General features: G+C 38.2%; 1 protein-coding gene across 2 annotated transcripts in view; it reads left to right on the top strand.

The window, feature by feature from the left end:
* Positions 1 to 19,414, top strand: part of LOC136867149 (gastric triacylglycerol lipase-like) — an 82,836-nt gene extending 63,422 nt beyond the window's left edge. For both annotated transcript variants that reach the window (XM_067144259.2, XM_067144260.2), the window contains 4 exons: positions 937 to 1,095; positions 3,667 to 3,751; positions 12,193 to 12,335; positions 19,100 to 19,414. In XM_067144259.2, the coding sequence (XP_067000360.2) occupies positions 937 to 1,095; positions 3,667 to 3,751; positions 12,193 to 12,335; positions 19,100 to 19,249 (537 nt within the window). In that variant the 3' untranslated portion in view covers positions 19,250 to 19,414. The remainder of the gene's footprint in view (positions 1 to 936; positions 1,096 to 3,666; positions 3,752 to 12,192; positions 12,336 to 19,099) is intronic.
* Positions 19,415 to 20,999: the final 1,585 nt, after the last annotated feature.

The raw sequence follows: 20,999 nt of genomic DNA, 5'->3' as shown, positions 1-20,999 counted from the left end.
ACCATTTAGCAGCAGTTAATCTGTAAATGAAGGTCTGCAATATTGTAAACATGCATATACTTTCGTATGTCCATCTATATATATTCATTGATTTCGATTTTTAGCGATTGGGAAAGGGTGTGTCTGCTATTGTAATCAGTATTCCCTACACCAACTTTGACTGCTGGCAGTAGGAATGGGGTCCTTCTCCAACTCCTGTGTAACTGGCATTAGTAAGGATGGCCTACCATTTTAATGAATAATTCACATCTCGATTTGTCTTGCAAAAGGCAAGGGCTCGTGCAGTTTTGTTCGAAAGTCCCCTACCCTATTGTGTTTGGCTCTAGGCCAGGGTGCCCGCCATTATAAACAAATGTTCCAATCTAAAATTTGACTAGCATTAGGCATAGTGGCCTACTATTTTCATGGAAACTCACTAATTATGTGTGACTGGCAGTAAGCTGGCTGGCAGCAGTAAAAAGGGCCTGTCATTTTAATGATAACTGCACAACTCAATTTTGACTGGTTGTAGGTAAGTTGCCTGCTATTATAATAAAAACTCCTCAACTGTAATCTGTCTGAAAGTAGGAAATGGGTCTGCCATTGTAACTAAAACTCCCCAAATCGATTGTGACCGCGCAGTAGGCAATGGAGCCTGCAATTATAATGTAAACTTGCCAACTCGATTGTGAACGGCAGTAAGCAAGTGAGCCTGCCGTTATCATCACAACTCCGCAACCCTCACTTTACATTGGAAACAACGTATGGGGACCTCCCCATGCTATTTCTTGGATAACGCTAAGAGACATGCTATTTTAAAACAATCTTATTTACTGCATGTACAGTATTTACTTCAATATTCGTATACAATACTCATATATTGTAAAAATGTTAACCTTTCGTCTGACAGGACTAAAACAAAATAATAACTTTGTAACATAGATCATTGTGTTTCAGTGGCTGTCAAATCTGTTCGGAATATACCAGATATTACCGCATACGTCGCTCTTGACTTTCATTGGACGACATTTTTGTTCAGACGGAGCTGTGACTCAACCCATCTGCATTGACATCTTGAAACTTAACCTGGCCTATAACCATAAGGAAACAAATACAGTAAGTAAGCAATTATTTGTTATATAAATGCAGTAATTATTCTTAAATACCACTATTCCACTTCCCTGATATTATCCTATTAACCAACAATCCAAGAGTAAAGTAAAACACACAGTTCAAAAATATTAGTGGAACATGTTTTAGAACACATGCCGTGCTCCACAAAACAATACCTCACACTCAGGTATGTTACCAACTAAACCTTTATTCTTTACCGTTGAGGTATACAAAAGAACATCGAGCGATTCACATTCATTTTTAGAACACAAACAGGAATGTCCAAATAAGGGCGAAAACAAAGTGATAACAGTCCTCCAGGGTGGATTTTTATCACAGTAGGAGAGTTTCAATATCCTCCATGAGCATTTATCACAGCTTGGCACCTACGTGGCATGCTCCGTATAAGTCGATGGAGGTCACATTGCGGTATCGGGACCCATTCTTCAATGAGAGCCTGTTCGAGGTCTTCGAGAGTCTGTGGTGGAACATGGAACAAGACATCCACGAACACTTCTGTAAAGCCTATCCCACGTATGTTCGATGGGATTAAGGTCAGGACTCACTGCTGGCCATTCCATCTCTTGAATGTCCAGTTCTCGCAAGACAGCTCTGGTGATGCGCACTACAGGAGCCCTGGCATTGTCGTGCATGAGTACGAATTCAGGGCCAACACCGTATGCAGCAACCAACACATGCTGTAGCAGTATCTGCTCGATGTACCCCACAGTTCTTAAGATTGCCACAGATGACGACAAGATCCGTACGGCCATCAATACTAATGCCACCCCACATCATCACAGAACCTTGTCCAAATCGGTCACCTTCCTGGACAACATTTGGCATGTACTGCTCACCACGGCGTCTCCATACACATTGACGTCTGTCACATTGTGGCAGGAGAAATCTGGACTCGTCTGTGAACAACACAGGTCTCCATTGGTGAAGTTGCCAGTTGACGTGGGTACAGGCAAACAGAAGGCGAGCTGCGCGATGTTGCTGCGTTAAACGGGGCCCTCGAACAAGACGTCTGGGTCACAAGAACACTTGTCCTAACCTGTTCCTTACTGTCTGGTCAGACACTGTGACTCCAGTGAGCCTTCTGAGGTCTTGTTGCAGTTCTCTGGCAGTTGCTAAACGACGCTGCAATGCACAGATAGTCAGATATCACTCACCCTATGGGATCGTTATGCGTCCACGACCTTATCCAACCCTTCTTGTGAACTGGCCTGTCTCATTGTAGCGATTCCACAAGCGTTGAATAACTGACGGAGAGACATTGAGATCCACAGCAACACGATGAAAAGTCCATCCTTCCTGGATCATAGTGACGACCCTTGTGACATGAACTTCATTAAGATGTCTTGTGGAATGTACTGGTTTACGTACAACATGCTCAAACGACTGCAGTAGTCTGTGTACCTCACAACGGCACATGGATGCACTGTTATTCACCTTGTTTTGAGAGGTCACCTGACATTTTAATGCAGGCTACACCTAGAGATGGAGTATAACTTCGATTTGACATACCCTGAGTAGCTAAGGTCTCAAGGTATGCTGTACGACCATTGGAACCCCATCTACCAAATTAACGTTCACATACCAGATGTTACAAAACATGTTCCCCTATCTTTTTTTGAACTGCGAATTAATTACACTCTGAAATCTACCAACAGTATCTTTTTTGATACAACATAAATGTTAGCAATAGTTCAACTCCTCGCAAATCACTGAAAATGACTCCTCCATGCGACTTTAAAGATGACTCCAGTGTGGGTCTCTTCTCTGCATGCGCTGCAACGCAGAATACAATCTAAAAGTCAGAAAGTAGGCCTAACTATGAATCACTAGCTTCAATAGTAATGGGGGAGATACAGTATGGTTCATTCCTTAGAGACCAAAGTTAGGTGACCAAACTCAATGTTATTGACACAGTCACTTCGTAGAGGCCATGAAAGGCACTGAAAGATAAGATTCCACTCTCTGTAACCTAGGTACTAACAAGGGATCTGCTGGGTTGAACCGAACAGATTTCAGTGAGACTTGGATGAAATAACAATTAAGTTATCCTAAATTTAATGGTCGTAGTTGTTTTGCCGTAAAATCAACGTTGCTGAAAAGATTGATAGATGGCTCGGAGCAGTTGCCTGTAGAAATATAGGCCTACCAATAGTTATATTTCAAAGTTCCATAATACACCCCGCACTTAAAATTATATCTTGACACCACAGACAGAATTTTACACTCTACAGTACTATTTTGCTAACGCGTGGAGTACATGAATATTTAAGAACATTAGAGTTTCCATACTTTTGTGTCATTTATAATGAAAGCTAAAATATTATTTACTATTAAATATTTGATATTCATATACAGGGTTATTCAGCTGTTATTTTTATGGAAAAATGATATTACCTTTAAGTTCATGATGCCTTAGTCTATCATCCTGCACAGTTTCATTGAAATCGGTGTGGTACAACCCAAACAGTTCCCTCCACCATTTTGGTGTTCTGTGCCATATGTGTAATAATCATTTCCTGTCCTCTTGTGATCGGACTCCGTTTTTCATTACAGTCAGCACTTCCTCTTATCCTGAGCCATGCGCCTGCCGGAACCTCGATAAAGACTTTCCAGCACTTCGGCCAGAACATCAACTCAGGTAAGAGACTACACGGTAATGGACATCTAAAGTAGAACTCTTTACTAGCAATTAAGTTACAGATCTTTCCCCTCCAGTAGAGAAGCAGCACCATTCATTTCCTTTTTTTTTTTTAGTTCTATTAAGAATGAAACTATCCTTTTTGGTGTTGGTTCAGTTAATACAACTTTCCTGTCTGTTGAAACACGAATTCCAATACCTAGAAACACTATAACAAACATGTAAAAATCACTCTTAATGAATGGCATGTTTCATTCTACAAGAACATCCTCAGATTCTATCATATCACTCTTAATCATGCATATGTATTAAGGTAATCCCAAAATTAAGGTCTCCTATTTTTTTTATAAATACATATACCTGTTTATTTCTACAGTGGTTTACATTATTTTACAGCTTGAACATTTAGCTGTTTTTCTACATATAATCACCAGTTTGGTCGATGCATTTTTGTAGACACTGTGACAGATTTTGTATGCCCATCTCATACCAGCTCGCCGCCATGCTGTTCAAGAAGTGTGGTCTTCAGTCAGCATGCGTGGCAGCCATCTTGTGCACACCTTCCGGTATTTCAACTTTTCCGTTAAAATTCTGTGAGCGGCGCTTCGGGAAACCTCAGGAACCAAAGTGAAGAGATCATCCAGGGTGATCCGCCGATCTTCACACATGATTTGCGCAACCTTCACGACTGTCTCAACGGAAATTAGCGGTCTCCCGCTCCTTTGTTCGTCAATTGGCGATGGATTTCAGTCGGTTCAGTACCTTTTGCGTTCAAAAACCGAATAACTGCGCGCACTTCGCACTTGGCAGTAACATCCAATGAGAGCTCCAGTCTCAATGGCTGCCATGCCGAGACTGAGTGCCTCAGCGTGGCATGCCCATGTTTATATGCGAGCACGGGAAACACTCTTCACAATATTGTGACCAACAGCCACACGAACAGAGTTCTGTATTTTTTTTTTAATAGAAGACCTTATTTTCGGGATTACCCTCGTATGTACAAAATTGTTTATGTTGCACAAACTTGTCAATGATTATAAATCGGTTATATTACAAATCATGGAGACAAATATGAATGTACAAGTCCCTTAATGCCACTTTAGCTATGTAAATATTACCACACAGAACAACATTTCCCTACAGGCTGTTCATATACACGCATGGTAAAACGTGATTTGATAGAATCTGAGGATGTTCTTGTAGAACGAAACATGGCAATCATTATTCATGAAGTGTATTTTACAGGTATATTATACTGTTTCTAAGAGTTATAATTTGTTTCCCAACATTATTTTAATCTAATTCCTAACATTCTGTATAACTGAATCAAAAATATCAAAAAATTATATTTTCATGTTTCCATTCTACAAGTATGATAATAAGATATTTTAAGATATTTTTCTAATTGAGCATTAAACTACGGATGGTCAACCAGACAACAGCCTGATTTTGGCAGCTATCGGCAGGCTAAACTACTGCACATCCTGCAAAATCCACAGATGCCGATGAACTTCAAAAGGCAAGTGTATGTCACATATATTTTACAAGTGATAGCATATGAACTTGAAATTGTTACTTTCACTGTGGACACCGTGAACCACCTCAGAGTCTGTCAGAAAATGATAGATCGTTCTGTGATTGGAATCAGCCTGAGAGAGCAGATCTGAAACGAATAGATCAGGAGGACTCGAGTCGTGGGTGTAGTAGTGCAGGTGGCAAAATTGACTTGGAAGAATGCAGGCTACATAGTGGGGCCAAGGCTATGATGGGGTGAACACCACAGGAATCAAGAAGGAGTCTCGGCAGACATCTAAAGCTGCGCAGGAAGCATCGCCCAGCAGAGGTCGTTGTGGAACAGCCTGGAATCCCAGTCAAGTGGCCGGTTATTGCCGTTGCCATATCTGGATGAGTGGATGATACAATTACTGCCTGGCCCATACAGCTCTCCCGGTAATATCATGGTCTCAGCTAGTCTGTGATAAGTTTCTGTACAGCGTACAGCATTGTTACTTCTTATACGTCAGAAACTGCTCGGATTAGTGTGCTTCATGGCTTCTGAACAGAGTACTTAGCATCGTATTTTTGTGTATTGTAGATTTTAAAATGAATTTTGTATCTAAATTGTGAAGATTTATGAGGCTGAATCACGGAGAATGAACCAGTACTCATATATCACCATACTAAACAACGTTTGTCTACAGGCTAAGGAAAAGAATTTTCAGCACTTATTCTAATGGAGTAAGTTTTTTTGTTTTTCTATCTGTTTTTCACTCAGATTATCCAATCATCATAATTGATGGATTTTTTACAGGCATACGGGAACATGTGATGGTGACTACACTTTCATTTACCGACACACAGCATGCAGGAATGACAGTAATCCTTGCTGGAGTCTTACTGAAGAAGAAATATTTTCCAAATGTAATCCTGAGAACCCATGCATACTATACTGTAAAGCAAGGTTGCTTGCATAATCTGAGAAAACATTTTCTATCGATCAGGATCAAATGAGACCTGCCCTGACCCCACTGCTCGGTCCACTGCACGCATCAATGAACTGTTGGAGAGAGGCAACGATGTACCATCATTCTTGAACAGGAGTTAGTAGTTGACGTGTGTCGTTTGGGTGTGTGGACAGTGAGCAAATATGGCGTCTATTCTGAACTCGTCAAAACAGACATGGACATCTTCCTTCAAGCCAGCAGGAGGAAATGTCCCGGTATGTTACTTTATGATGTTTTTATTCTTCGCAACAATGTGTATCCTCAAGTTACGAGTACCGTGCAAGAGCGATTAATGTAGAAACGGTGTGAGGTTTTTGACCACCTATCCGAAAACCCTGATCATTCATTTTGCATCTGTTTAGTTGGTCCTCTCAAGAAATTTCTGACGGACAAACGCTTCTCCAGTGATGGTGAACACAGGGCTGTGGTAATAAAGTAGTTCAAGTGACAAACTGTCCCCCTTTCAAGCTTTATTCGACTGTTGGTGAATCTGTAGAATACATGTTTGAATATACAGGGTGAATTTTAAATCTAAGATGGGATAAATATTGCTGGTTCTGTATAAGTTTACTTCACAATTTCTTTGTAGTTTTTTGTATTAATGAGTGGGCCTGTGCATGTTTTAGGTGATTACACCTCATGTAAAGACGTTTACAGGTAATATATCCTTCTCCTCTTCATTTTTACATGGCCATGGCTTATGACCATGGATTGCACTTGAATAACTTATCTTTCTAAGCAACTAAACATATGCATTAAATTACTGAATAGGTTAGTTTCTTTATAAACAAGTAGAGTAAATATATCGATCTGTGGAGAAATGAATTAAGTCAATTGTTCTCATATTTCAGAGAATTGGAATTGAACCTATTGTTATAATTTTCGTTGCGCATATCCACAGGGTTTGCGTCTACACTGGAGGTGTGTTATATTTTGATAATAATTAAGTCTGATAAAATATTAAATATGAGGAACATACAATTTCATGCATCCAGAGCCACTATACATCCCTTGTGTCTTCCTTGTTTTTTCCACATCAAATATCTTCCTAGTTCTAAATGAAATCTTGAGGAAGTCTTATTAGATATAACTTAGTATTTTTTTTTAAATTAATTCTTTCCTCCACTTGCTAGCTGTTTTCAATAAATAATTCATTGCCTTTATTTTTTAAGTATAATAGTCTTATTTAAATACATCATTGTTAGTTTGTTTAAGAGGATATTTACTAAAGAATCACTTTATCAATTGGAAAGTTGTGTAGAGAAGTGACACATTTTTGCCTGTATGTTTGCTGGTGATGTCGTTAGTTTTTTAATTGTGTTTCGAAGTGAATCGTCTGTGCTTCTAGAGGGGTTTACAATACATGCATTTGACTGTTTTTATTGGAAGTGTTATGGTATTTAATGTGTACTTTTAGGCCTGTAAGAATAAATGTTAACACAATTACATATTTGTTGATTATGCAATGAATGTATTGATAAAGAGTGTTCTCTCAAATGGTACATAACTCACAAATGTGTTCTGTTTACAGGTTGATAGCATTGAATTTATGGACCCTTTTGACCAAAACTAAGAAACCAATAAACACTGTGTCATAGTACATTAATAACTCTACATCAACCAACCAGAGGTGCAAAGTTTGTTTGAACTGTCGATACCTACAAGTATCAGAATTCTGTCAACATCTCCTCAGCATGTAGTGGAGCTTTCTCATGTACCTTTCATCACAACAAAGTGCACCTTGGCCAGTTAAATATATCGCAGTTAAAAACCAAAAATGGCTTCATTTCTCTATGGATCAATTCAGTTATATTCTTACAAAAGCCATCGGAATTCAAAATAGCCTTTTAAATAGTGCAGAGTTACATTTAGAAGAGTTAGTATTTTTACCTCAGTGACACAGGTTGTCAAATAGATTCAATTTGAAATTGAAATCCTTCGAGATAATGTTTACAATTGCTCAAGCTTCTACAAGTAACTTCTTGTTCTGTTCGATATGGACCACCGATTCATTTTCTTCCTCCATTGGTTTTCAGTTCCGCCATTATTCCATCGTTCTCTCACTGATTTACTTTCTTCTAAAAAAAAAAAAAAAAAACTGCTTTAAATGTTTCATTCCAACATTCTCTTCAAAAATCTTGAACTCTGACTGTTTATCAATTGGGAAGTTGTGTAGAGAAGTGACACATTTTGCCTGTTCCTACTGTTCCTACCATGAACGCCTTCTTGTCTGTTTTCAGTGAGCCATCTGAAGGGAGTATTCTTTTCCCCTCAGAGTAGGTCAGGATCTTTCGTGTGGGCTTCTCTTCATTCATTCTGAGGAGATATCCATAAAACTAATTTATTCCGCAATACCGTGAGTTTCTTTGAGTAGTTCACCATTGAGTCTTACAAGACGAAGCCAAAGCTATATGGTCAATAACTTCATTCAAATTTTGGGAGGTTGATCTACATCAAAACTAGACAGATTTGTGTCTGATGGTCTAGTTTAACAAGGAACTTTAACAACCTTTGGCAATTTTTGTCAGAGTGTTCGGAGCACCGCTAGTCTAGTGGTCAGCGTCCTGGATACCCACACAGGTGTCTGGGGTTCGAGTGTACCTGCCAGAGTTTATGGTGCAGCAAATATTTCAGTTTTCACTTTTTTTTTTAAAATTACGATTGGTTTCACGTCACACCGACACAAACTGTCTTATGGTAACAATGTTACAGGAAAGGGCTCGGAGTGGGAAGGAAGTTGCCGTGGACTTATTTAAGGTACAGCCCCAGCATTTTACTGATGTGAAAATGAGAAAACATGGAAAACCACCTTCAGGGCTGCTGTATACAACAAAAACATATTTTAATGTATGTATAAATAAAACACACATTCTGATTTACAGTTCATGTATGGAATACATTCACCTGTTAATCAAATTTATACCATTCAGAATTTACACATCCTTAGGTAGTTTGTTATAGGTAGAGTAACATATCCTTCGCATATGGGCAATGGTTCATATTTTTAGCGCACTGAAAACTCATGTGGTAATCATTCCTATTTCTTGTGCTATAACTGTGGGTCTCACTGTTTCTTATAGTTGCTGTTTCATTGAATTTAATGAAGAGAATATATTTATAGATCTATATGGAAGAAAGTGTTATAATATTACGAATCTACTTCATAATTTGCTTCAACGCACAGCTTACGCTGTTGTAAGTAAGATCATAACAGATGAAAATTGGCACCACAGATACCAGAGTGTTCTAGATTTTACGTACTTCTACTCACAATGTGACAGCTGATTATTAGAGCTTTCTTTTGTAAAATACTAAGTTGCTCAAAATATTAATTTGCCCCACGACCCCAGACAGTTATTCCATAAGCTCAGATAAGGGTATGTTACTCAATAGTACACTTTTATTAATACAGTTGTATCTACAATTTTTGATAGCCTACGTAATAAAAATATTCCAGATGATAATATTTACGGACATAATTAACATTCTTCCAAGACATATGGTGTATCTAGGACAATGTCTAAGAATTTAGTAACTGTATTTTGAAGGTGTGTGCCGTTTTACTGAATACTTATACTGAGTGGCCAAAAGTTATGGGAAGACACTGAATGTGATGTTAATGAGTTGCTCCTCCGCGAGCCCTCAAAACGGCAGCAATACGGTGAGGCGTAGGCTATACAAGGTGTTGGAATCATTCTGGAGGGATCTAGACCCATGCATCTTGCACTGCTACCTATAATTGGTCTTGTGTAGTTGATGTAGGGTTCATGGAGCATACACCAGCATCGACAGCATCCCATAAATGCTCGATTGGATTAAGACTGGGGGATCTGGGGGGGGGGCAATCCATGGTTTTAACTTCACTGGAGTGCTCCTCCAACTGCCTGCTTGCCACCACAGCGGTGATATGACGCATTGTCCTGTTGAAACATCTAGGGCCAGAAAGGGATGCAGATGGTCTGAAAGAATGTCCACATAATGTCCACCTGTCAGCGCTCCCTGCAGCTGGACAGTGGGGCATAATTGCAACCATGAGGACACTGCCCAGACCAGAAATGAGCCTCCTCCCGCCTGGACAACCCCTTGTTGACATGCAGGATCCATAGCTTCCTGGGGCACACGCCACACTCTCATGCTCCTATCAGCTCGATACAACTGGAACCGGGATTCATCGGACCATACCACATGCCGCCACTGTTCCATGGTCCATTTCCGATGTTTCCAGGCCCATGCATGTTGTTGAGCTCTGTGTCGAGGTGTCAGCAAAGGGACACGAGTTAGTGGTCGGTCGGTGAAGCCTATGCAGTGCAGTTGCCTCCTAACAGTCCTGGTAGAAATGCTTCCTGAATCCAAACATTCAGCTGGGTGGTGATCTGACTCACAGTAGTCCTTCGAACACCCAGTATGATTCTGCAGAGGCGACGTGATGTCTGTTCATTAAACACCTGTGGTCTTCCCGTGTGGTGGTTTACGTGGGTGGTAACATTCTCTCTGTGATACTGAAGATCCACCCTCGACACTGATGACCTCGGAAACCCAAATTTGTGTGTAATCTCCGCTATGCTATGACCCATTCGTCATGCGCCGATGATCATCCCACGCTCAGTCAGTTAACTCACGACGTGTTTCCATCTTCATGACACTGGTATCTGTGACAGACTGCTCAGCTACGCTGCAGCTAGCCGCAATGCTCAGGGGTCAAACATGGCACATTTTCTAATTGGACACCCCTTGCCATGACTTTTGGCCACTCAGTGTATATCATTATTCCAATTGCTTTTAACATCAAATTTCACCACAGTTTTGTAAGGATTCACCATAAGATAATTGGAAGTATAAAATGATCTGTTGATATGGTTTAAGGGTGCATTAAGATTTTGTACCACTGATTCCCTATCGTGTGCCCAACTAATAACAGATGCGTCATCAGCATAGGATATAATGGTGGAATTTACAATTTCTGGCATTTCATTAACATACAGGAGATAGAGAGAAGGTCCCGAAATAGTGCCTTGTGGAATACCACTGTTTCTGATTTCAAAGGAAGATCTAACTTTCTTTACCTCATAATCTATTTCATAATTTACTTTAATGCACAGCTTATGCTATTGTACGTAACATGATAACAGATGTAAATCGACACCATGGACCATAGTATTTTACTTTCTTTAATAATAGGTTATGGACTACATTTTCAAAGGCTTTAGACAAGTCTACAAATATTGAAGTAAGACAATTATGATCAAGATTGTTTAAAACATTATGAATAGAAGGTGCTAGAACAGTAACAGTTGATAAACCTTTCCTGAATCCAGGTTGAAAATGTTTCCCAAAAACTGCAAGTAGACTATTTAAAATAACTTTATCCAGGAGTTCACCTAAATTTAATCAGCACGTTTCCTAGTGTGCACTGGCAAATAAAAACATACAGGTGGTAATATATGAAGAGAGGGGAAGGAAACTAAAAAATTTAAACATTAGACTTCGACTCGCCTCGGACCCATGATGCCCGAATGGAATGCACTGAAGCTGGCCACTAGACCTGTGGTGCCACAGATACTCCAATGCAAATTGCCAAAATTTATACAGGCTGTTAAATTTAAATGGCCATTTCATCGTGCACATGGCACAAACCATCGGACACGTACCTGTTCATTTTTGACATAGTTGAACCTCCCAAAGTATCAAAATATCGGTAACCTCATAGCTGTAGCTTCCCTTTGTTATTCGGCATAAGGAATCAACATACTTGTTATATCCAATGTTTAAGCAGCATACAAAGCGTATGGCTTGTTCATTACAACATAGTTTTAACCTACAAGAAACTATAACAACATGTTTCCAATCACCAATATCTTCATCAATGGCCCATGTTATGAATGATTTTTTGAATGATTAACTTTAATTTCAAATTAAAACTGTAAATTTTATTCACAGGTGAATTCATGAAGTACGATTATGGAGAAGAGAAGAATCTTATTGTGTACGGCTCTCGCATACCTCCCAAGTACGATGTGAGCAAGATTACTGTTCCTGTTGCAATAATGTACACCCAAAATGACATCGTAACTGACCCTCGGGTAAATAAATCTGCTGTATACATTTCAAAAGAAATATATCATTTGTTAGGTACCTATCCTTTCAGATGTTATAGAAATTAAGATAAGCCAAAATGTTTAATATTTTTAAAGCAGGAGTTTTTGACATGAATAAGTCTGTTCTCTCGGTTCGAGGTATGGGCGGCATTAAGAAAACAAAAATCAGATCAAAAAGTAGATGTATGGTTTTTCAGGCGTTTGCTCTATTAACCAGCGTTTTGTCTTAGGTCTGACACTAGACTCATCAGAGTGGGATGTGTCAGACCCTACCCACTGACGCTGGGGTGTATGCAGGTGAACTTATCAGAAGCCCATTATAAGAGGCACAGTCTGATAACTGCATACGGGAGATAAGACGAAATGCTGGTTAATAGAGCAAACGCCTGAAAAACCATACATCTAATTTTTTATCTGATTTTTATATTCTCTTTGGTGGAAAAATACCTAATTCCCTCCATGGGAACGTAGAATTTCCATTCAGAATTGCTAGGCGGGCATTAATTCCATTGGGAGTTTTATCTCCCATATGCAGTTATCAGACTGTGCCTCTTATAATGGGCTTCTGATAAGTTCACCTGCATTCACCCCAGCGTCAGTGGGTAGGGTCTGACACATCCCACTCTGATGAGTCTAGTGTCAGACCTAAGATAAAACACTGGTTAATAGAGCAAACGCCTGAAAAACCAAACATGTAATTTTTTATCTGATTTTTTTATATGCTGTATTGGTGGAAAAATATCTAATTCCCTCCATAGGAACTTAGAATTTCCATTAAGAAAACGACACCTAAATAATTTGCACATGCTATGGTCAACAATATTTCAAAAACTATACAACCCTGTACTAAGTGTCATACCATCGTGTAGAGTATGTAGTTGTGCCAAGACCAACTTCAGTACGCAGATTGTAATGTGGAGAAAACATTGCAGTCAAAGTAGCCTGTCTGCTGGTATTGGCTAACATGAAATTATTACATAATATTATGGCGATAGCGGTAAGTTAACATCAGAGAGAAAAATCACTCTAACAGAGACGAACTATGAAATAAATAAAAATATGACAAGTGGATGGCCTTTTCTTAATTCAGATCATCAGTTTTTAGGAAATGTATAGTGTACCCAACCACTTGTCCTAATTCGTGCCTGGCTAAGCCCCGTCACATTAGGGTCATGGAGACTCAAAATAACCCTCTGGATCTAACTTAAAACTTAATGTAAATTGACAGGGATCAGAGAACACATGTGTGAATGAGAACTATAATGATGTAGGGAGATAAAAACATAGTTTATTTTACTCTAAAACAAAGGAGAAATTAACACAGTAAAATAACAAACACGGTATGTAAATATCATCAATGTGCCCACGGGATTTTGCACCCTTCTATAATTAACACATTCTTCCTGGAGCTTGAATATCCCTATGGCACGGACTCGGAAAACAGATAAGTCTTATAATCGTTGGGTCTAGAGACCGATGATTTGTAATACATTTTACGTTAGAGAATAGCACTAACTTCTCGCATCCATAATAAATTATTCCAACTTACGTAGGATACACAGTGTTCTCCCCAGAAATTTTCGTCAGCTGGGTGGCAGGAACGAGTAGCCGGGTGGGGAATACTATGTTAAAAATAAATATGATCACATTTCAATTTATTCACCTCAGGGCATTAATAATAATAATAATAATAATAATAAATAATAATAATAATAATAATAATAATAATAATAATAATAATAATAATAATAATAATAGACAGGTAAACATTAACTGCAAAACTGAACTACTTTGGTGTTATCATGAACAAGACGTAACAGAACTTCTAGTGTTCTACTACTCGTTCATAATAACTCGGTTGCTGTCGAGTTTGTTACGTTACAGGTTTGTTACGTCCCATGGAATCGAGTGCTCATATGCGATTCCACACTAATCCAGACACCGCTCGTGCATGACACTACGTGATAAGATAAACATTTAAACTCCGATGTAACTCGTGCAAGTATGCATACAATAATGAAGATTTTTCATTAAAATAATTAACAGTATTTACATTTAAATTTTCAACACACAATGACTCAAATATGTATTAATATTACATAAACTGAGAGAGTTGGCCATGTGGTTAGGGTCACGCAGCTGTGAGCTTGCGTTCAGGAGATAATGGGTTCGAACCACACTGTCGGCAGCCCTGAAGATGGCTTTCTGTGGTTTCCCATTTTCACACCAGGTAAATGCTGGGGCTGTACTTTAATGGGCCACGGCCGCTTACATCTCACTCCTAGCCCTTTCCTGTCCCATCATCGCCATAAGACCTGTATGTGTCGGTGCGATGTAAAGCAACTTGAAATATTATGTAACTAGCACATATCTACGTTATGATAGCCAGGCATTCGGTGAACAATGGTTGCACAAAACACATATCATGAAACACAACAAGGATATGAGTCCGATTCCTATAACCCACAAAAGAATACAGATTCTACGTCCATAGTTGCGGCCTGGACTGCACGGATGGGATCTGAACTCACAACCTTCAAAGAGTGCAGCGCTCGCATCCCAAAACAAGAGAATCTACTACAGCAAGACACAAACACAATTTTCCAAACAACATTCAGCAGAACATGGTAATCACCACACACAAATATGAAATATACGTACCTGAATAAAAGACACACATTGAATACACTCATCTAAGCATTGTGTGCACGAGATTCTAACCCTCATGCTTTCCTTCCCTCCACTAGTCAGCAGCTCTGTCATGTGCCCTGGCAAGGCCTAGTCAGGTCTCAACATTCCTTCTAATGTGAACAAAACCGGGCGAGTTGGCCGTGCGCATAGAGGCGCGCGGCTGTGAGCTTGCATCCGGGAGATAGTAGGTTCGAATCCCACTATCGGCAGCCCTGAAAATGGTTTTCCGTGGTTTCCCATTTTCACACCAGGCAAATGCTGGGGCTGTGCCTTAATTAAGGCCACAGCCGCTTCCTTCCCACTCCTAGCCCTTTCCTGTTCCATCGTCGCCATAAGACCTATCTGTGTCGGTGCGACGTAAAGCCCCTAGCAAAAAAAAAAAAAAATGTGAACAAAAACTAACAGCTATTACTATGCAGTTCCTAAATATGCACGATTTCTCTCTGGTTCAATAATACTATCTTGGCCGTCTGCTTTCTCTCTCTCAGCGCTCTCTCTCGCTCCCTTTGTTCACTCCGTGAAGGGAAACAAGACTATCCCCGCTGAAGCTTCACAGTTCGCAGCCTGGTGAGACCCTTTAGTTCCCTGAATGCGTCTAAAATTTGGTCCTGGGATCGCTGCTTGGTACGTTTCTGTAGAAATATTGTCATGTTATCGAGTCACTAGAATTTTTTTTTCAAAAATGTATTAAACATGTAGACATTGTTAACAATTATAGTGAAAAATGAAATCTCAGAACATTTTGTCTAGCACTGCATGCACACAGTATAGCGCTTACTAGGCCGCTATGAATTTAGCTTTCCACTTAATCTGTTAAGTCGTACTGCTCAAACGGAAATTGGAAACATTTTTGTTCGATAAAATGTATTTTATTACTTAAAATATAATGTTTTATTTTGCTCCTATAGCTTTTGCTTTTGGAAGCCCCAGAAAAACACCTGATCCCCGGAGAAATATCTTGGGTACGGCCTTGATAACATCTTAAAATGTTCCTTTGAGACAATCCTTTTCTGTTATCTTGAATAATAATAATAATAATAATAATAATAATAATAATAATAATAATAATAATAATAATAATAATAATAATAATAATAATAATCATAATAATTGTACTGGGAGGTACACCCCAATGCTGCACATTTAAATCTAGCGCCTAAAAGAACTCCTCTAGTGGAGAAACAGTGAAATTGAAAATAGACCAACTTATAAATTTACTAGAAGATTTCACCACAGAAATCAAATGTAATTTTGTTATTATGAAGTTTCCTGAACTGACTGTAATTCTACTTGTTTTGTTTGCCATTCATCAAGAAGTTTGGACTTTCTTCCATAGATGTCACTACAAATAAAAAACTATGATCATGCACCCTGGTGTGAAGTGAAAGAACTTCAATTTAAAGAAGTTTTGTATTCATAAGTTTTTTTTTTTACTAATTGATGTTCATTTATTTTTGGGTTGGCAATATTGATCTTTTCTTTCTGCCAGTTTTGAATCTAGCCAATCCCTAATTTCTGTAATTAATTTTCTACCAATCACAGTCGTCTTCTTCTTCTTCTTCTTCTTCTTCTTCTTCTTCTCTTCTTCTTCTTTGATTTTGAGTGTACTTTCAAAATGACCAATAAACATGAGGGGATGTGGCTAGTTTAATCTTGAATGGTCTCGAACTTTCCCCGAGGGTTTATAAACTGCGTATTTTCTCGTCTCTTGGCCAATTGATCGTCATCTGAACTAGTGTGTGTGTCAAAGCAGGAGGCGGGCTGCGCCTCTTTCAGCAGGCACCAGTACACCGACGAGATAATGGCCTCATAACATCTTTATTTCTTGCTAGCTCCGCAGTTTAACCTGGGAGAAAGGTCCGAATCATTAACTATGTAACCTAGTTTTCCTAAAAATGTAACTTTCAGCAGGCTAATGTAAAGACTTCATAAAATCTTTAACTGTAAATCGGGGATAGAGAGTGATGTACCCTCTCGAGCTCCCCTTGATATTGGTTTGAGGTGGCTACGTTTGGTAACTGGTTTTCTTCCTTTCGGTAATGTTCTAATCTATTCTTATACGAGTCACCTCCATAGTTTGGAAATAGCCCCTGTTTCATCGCCCTAGTGCTCTTTTAGGTTTTAAGTGTTCATATCTAGGAGGGCAAGGTATTCGCCTCCATTCCCTTTTGTTCAGGCCATTTATTTAACCGTTTTTCCTTTTACATGAAGGCCCAGTAGGTTGGGTATTAAATACCCCTGTATAATCATTTTCCTATTTTAAGTGGTGCCTTCAGAGGCCAGAACTGTAAGTTGATGTTGCCTTGATTAGGCTTGGAAAACTGAGAGCCTGTTAGCTCTTTTTCAAAGTAAGATTACTGTATGCCTCTCGAAGGCTAGATGTTGTATTTTGGGAGCAAGTCCTCCAGGAATTTAGGGGATTTCTGCCCTTTGAACAAATTTATGCTCATCTGTAAAACTTGAGCTAGGAGCTCAAAAATTGTTAACTAGGGGCTTGTAGCCCAAGAGTGTTGAAGTTCTGAAATTTTGGATTTTTCTAAGTCTTGTTTTTCAATTGCTATTTTGTACCTGAAATGTCAATGTTATCTCACTAAGTGAAAAGTTGTTAAGTTTGTTGTTTTTCAAAAATATAAACTTCAGTTTACGTTTTAAATTCAATTCCTGATATTGTAGTTAGACCCATTCACCCCGGCACCTTCTTTCACCTCTGCGTTCCACGATAAACCCCGGAACAACAACAACAACAATAATAATAATAATAATAATAATAATAATAATAATAATAATAGATTTTTTACAAGCAGTCCACTTTCAATAATTAATTTTAACTCAGCACCGCATGGATATTCGTAATTAGTATATGTAGTCCAGGGTTCAAGAATCAGAGCACAACTGTCACCTGAATATGAGAAGAAGGCTTCTCTAAACCACTGCCTTAACTTTGTGTTTCCCATTTTTGCTGATTTTATAGATGACACAAAAATATTATCAATTTTAAACATCTGTTTCAAACCTATTTGACTGAAGCTTCCCATAGGCTCATGAAACAAAATAAAAAAATTTGGCAACAGGTAACGGTTCATGCTGATTGTAGACATTATAGTATACAAGCATGTCCCCGCGGCTTCGCCCGCGTTTATTAATTCAGAGATAAGTTTTAGTAAGCTTAAACTTTTTCAATACAAAATACAAGTTGTATAAGATGTTATCTACAACATTTATTCAATATTAGTACCGGTTTCAACATATACAAATGTCATCATCAGCCTAAATCATACAAATCACACAAGTTAAACAAGTACACATTAATTAAAATCGTCATGGTGACGTATAGGGATATGTTTTCATACACTTTTTTCACCAAATAAATACATTGATTAAAAGTTTTAACATGCTTAGCTGTACATTCAACCTTTTTATTTTTACGCTCTGAATGTGTGAAAGTCTTTTGAGGTTTCTTTTTACTGTGTGTTAAGATTAAAGTGATACACTTATAGTAAATACATAATAATCTGCTATAAGTGTATCACTTTAATAATAAGTGTATCACTTAAATACATAATAATCTGCTAGTGCATACCATGCGTCTTGGTGGGTGTGCTATTTACCAACTGATGAGCCCAACTTAGCACACTGGGGCAAAACGCTGGCAACCAGGAATGAGTTACCTGGAAAATTTATAAGGTCCAATAATGGACCAACTACATTGGTATTATAAGTGGTAATTTCTGAGCTGTCAGTGGAGAGATGGCGCAGAATGACATCAGTAGACAAACAAGTTTGAGTGGTGTCTTTAAAAGTAGGAACGATCACAATATGAAGATAAAGCTGGAATTCAAGAGGACAAATTAGGGCAAAACAATTTGTTAATAGGAAGGGGAGTTAGGGATTGAAGTAACTTACCAAGGGAGATGTTCAATAAATTTCCAATTTCTTTGCAATCATTTAAGAAAAGGCTAGAAAAACAAGAGATAGGGAATCTGCCACCTGGGCATATCAGTAATGATTGATTAATTGATTGAAATAGAATTTGATGTTCCATTCTTTGTCTGTTGCAGGACATAGCTAAAACCAAGGAAGCACTGCCTAATGTGATCGCTTACTTGAAAGTGCTGGATGAAGAGTTCACGCACATAGACTTTGCCTGGGCGATCAATGCCATGCCCCTAGTGTATGAGGATATCCTCAGACTTTTGAGAAAATATTGAGCTTTACACCACGATCTCCAAGAACAGACTAATATCAGAGTTGAGAAGTAGTTGTGTAAGAGTATTACTTGTAATTAATTTTATAGTATACCTTACTTTACTTGTAATAATTATTTTTTACAAAATATAATTTTACTCGTAATTTACTTCCTGAAATAAAAATATGCTTGGGCCAAACATCTAGGTCATAGACCCCTTTCTTGGAATAAAACTGCAATCATTATTCTCTAGTTATCAGCCTACATCGTATTGAGAGTTTGGCGCCGCTGAAGCACCAACAATCGTAAGGCTTCAGGCCAAGTTTATAAACTTTCATTTTTGGTCTGTATTGAAACGAAATTGACAGTCAAAGATAAAGGTAGGGTTTTCCACCTGTTCAATACTACAAAATAGTAAAATTATTAAAACACCACATTTTTGTTGTCATCTTTGGTACCAGTTTCGTCAACTTTATTTGCCACCATCAGCCTAGGAGGTAGTTTCAGGACATTTTACTAGTTGCATTAGAATATTAATAACATATGTATGCACAAACATGAAACTGGTACCAAAGATGACAACAAAAATGTGATGTTTTAATAATTTTACTATTTTGTAGTATTGAACAGGTGGAAAACCCTACCTTAATCTTTGATTGTAAGTTTATAAACCACAAAAAACTACAATATTATCAGACCTGAAGGTAGGAGAGCTCTTCACTTTACGGTCACGACACACAGCGTGCTTTCACGGTGAGCTAGTGTAATTGACTTTTTCATTTCCCTCGCATTAATGTTACTTTTCCTTTCTTATTTCATGTACTATATTTGCATAGATATAAGTTTAGAATGAAGTATTTTATAAGTTAAATATGGCTATGGGTAATGTGAATGATTGTGATCCACGAAATATCACTGTAATATTTGTCAGAAATGGAAGATAATGATTGCTTTTATTCAAATAAAGTCTCAAATCGGATGTTGATTAAGGAATAATACGAAATATTTTATTTTAGAGAATACATACTTTAGTGCCTTACAACTACAATTTCTTCTACGTCGCAGCACTTCCGTGTTTTTTTTTATGTGTAACACTTTCGTGTGTGATGTCTTTGCTCACTGAAGTTCTTTGGTGTCGTGTCACTTCAATTGTCTCTTCACAGTAGTGCTGCAAAGGAAGAAAGAAAATATGCCATAATTTCCTGAATTATATCACGATATGCAGGAATTAATTGGCGATAAAAAGCTATGGCCTATGTACATTAGGAGAATTCTGCGGACTAGCGAACTGAAGTACAGAGATAGATTACCTCTTACAGTGGTTTCTTTGGAAATGGTTGTCCTATGAACTTTAACATTGAATTTTTGAAAGGTTGCAGATGAAAATCTAACGTGTTAACTCCAAAGAAAATTGCAAAATTCATAGGAATCTGGAAATGGTTGGAGAAGTGTGTGGAAGAAAAAAAGGATGGCTATTTTGAAGAAACGAACATATTATGATATCTCATTAGGGCGAGTTGTGAACTTGTACCCTGACTGATTCATTAAATGATTTATTGGTCCAGGGTTCATGCTCCTTTCCTTTAAAAAAGTAATATATCTATTGGTCCAGGAATCATGCTATTTTTCTTTCAATAAAAATAATTTTTGTGGTACTTACAATATTTCTCTATAATGTGCAGCACAAAGTTTATGAATGCATCCTTCGTTGATTTTCCATACAGTTCCAGCCGTATAAACTGGTCAGTATGCTCTGGGAGCAGTTTGGAATT

This window comes from Anabrus simplex, chromosome 3 (genome assembly GCF_040414725.1).
Source record: "Anabrus simplex isolate iqAnaSimp1 chromosome 3, ASM4041472v1, whole genome shotgun sequence".
In the NCBI taxonomy this organism is placed as follows: Eukaryota; Metazoa; Arthropoda; class Insecta; order Orthoptera; family Tettigoniidae; genus Anabrus; species Anabrus simplex.
This window is presented reverse-complemented; position numbering and strand designations above follow the sequence as displayed.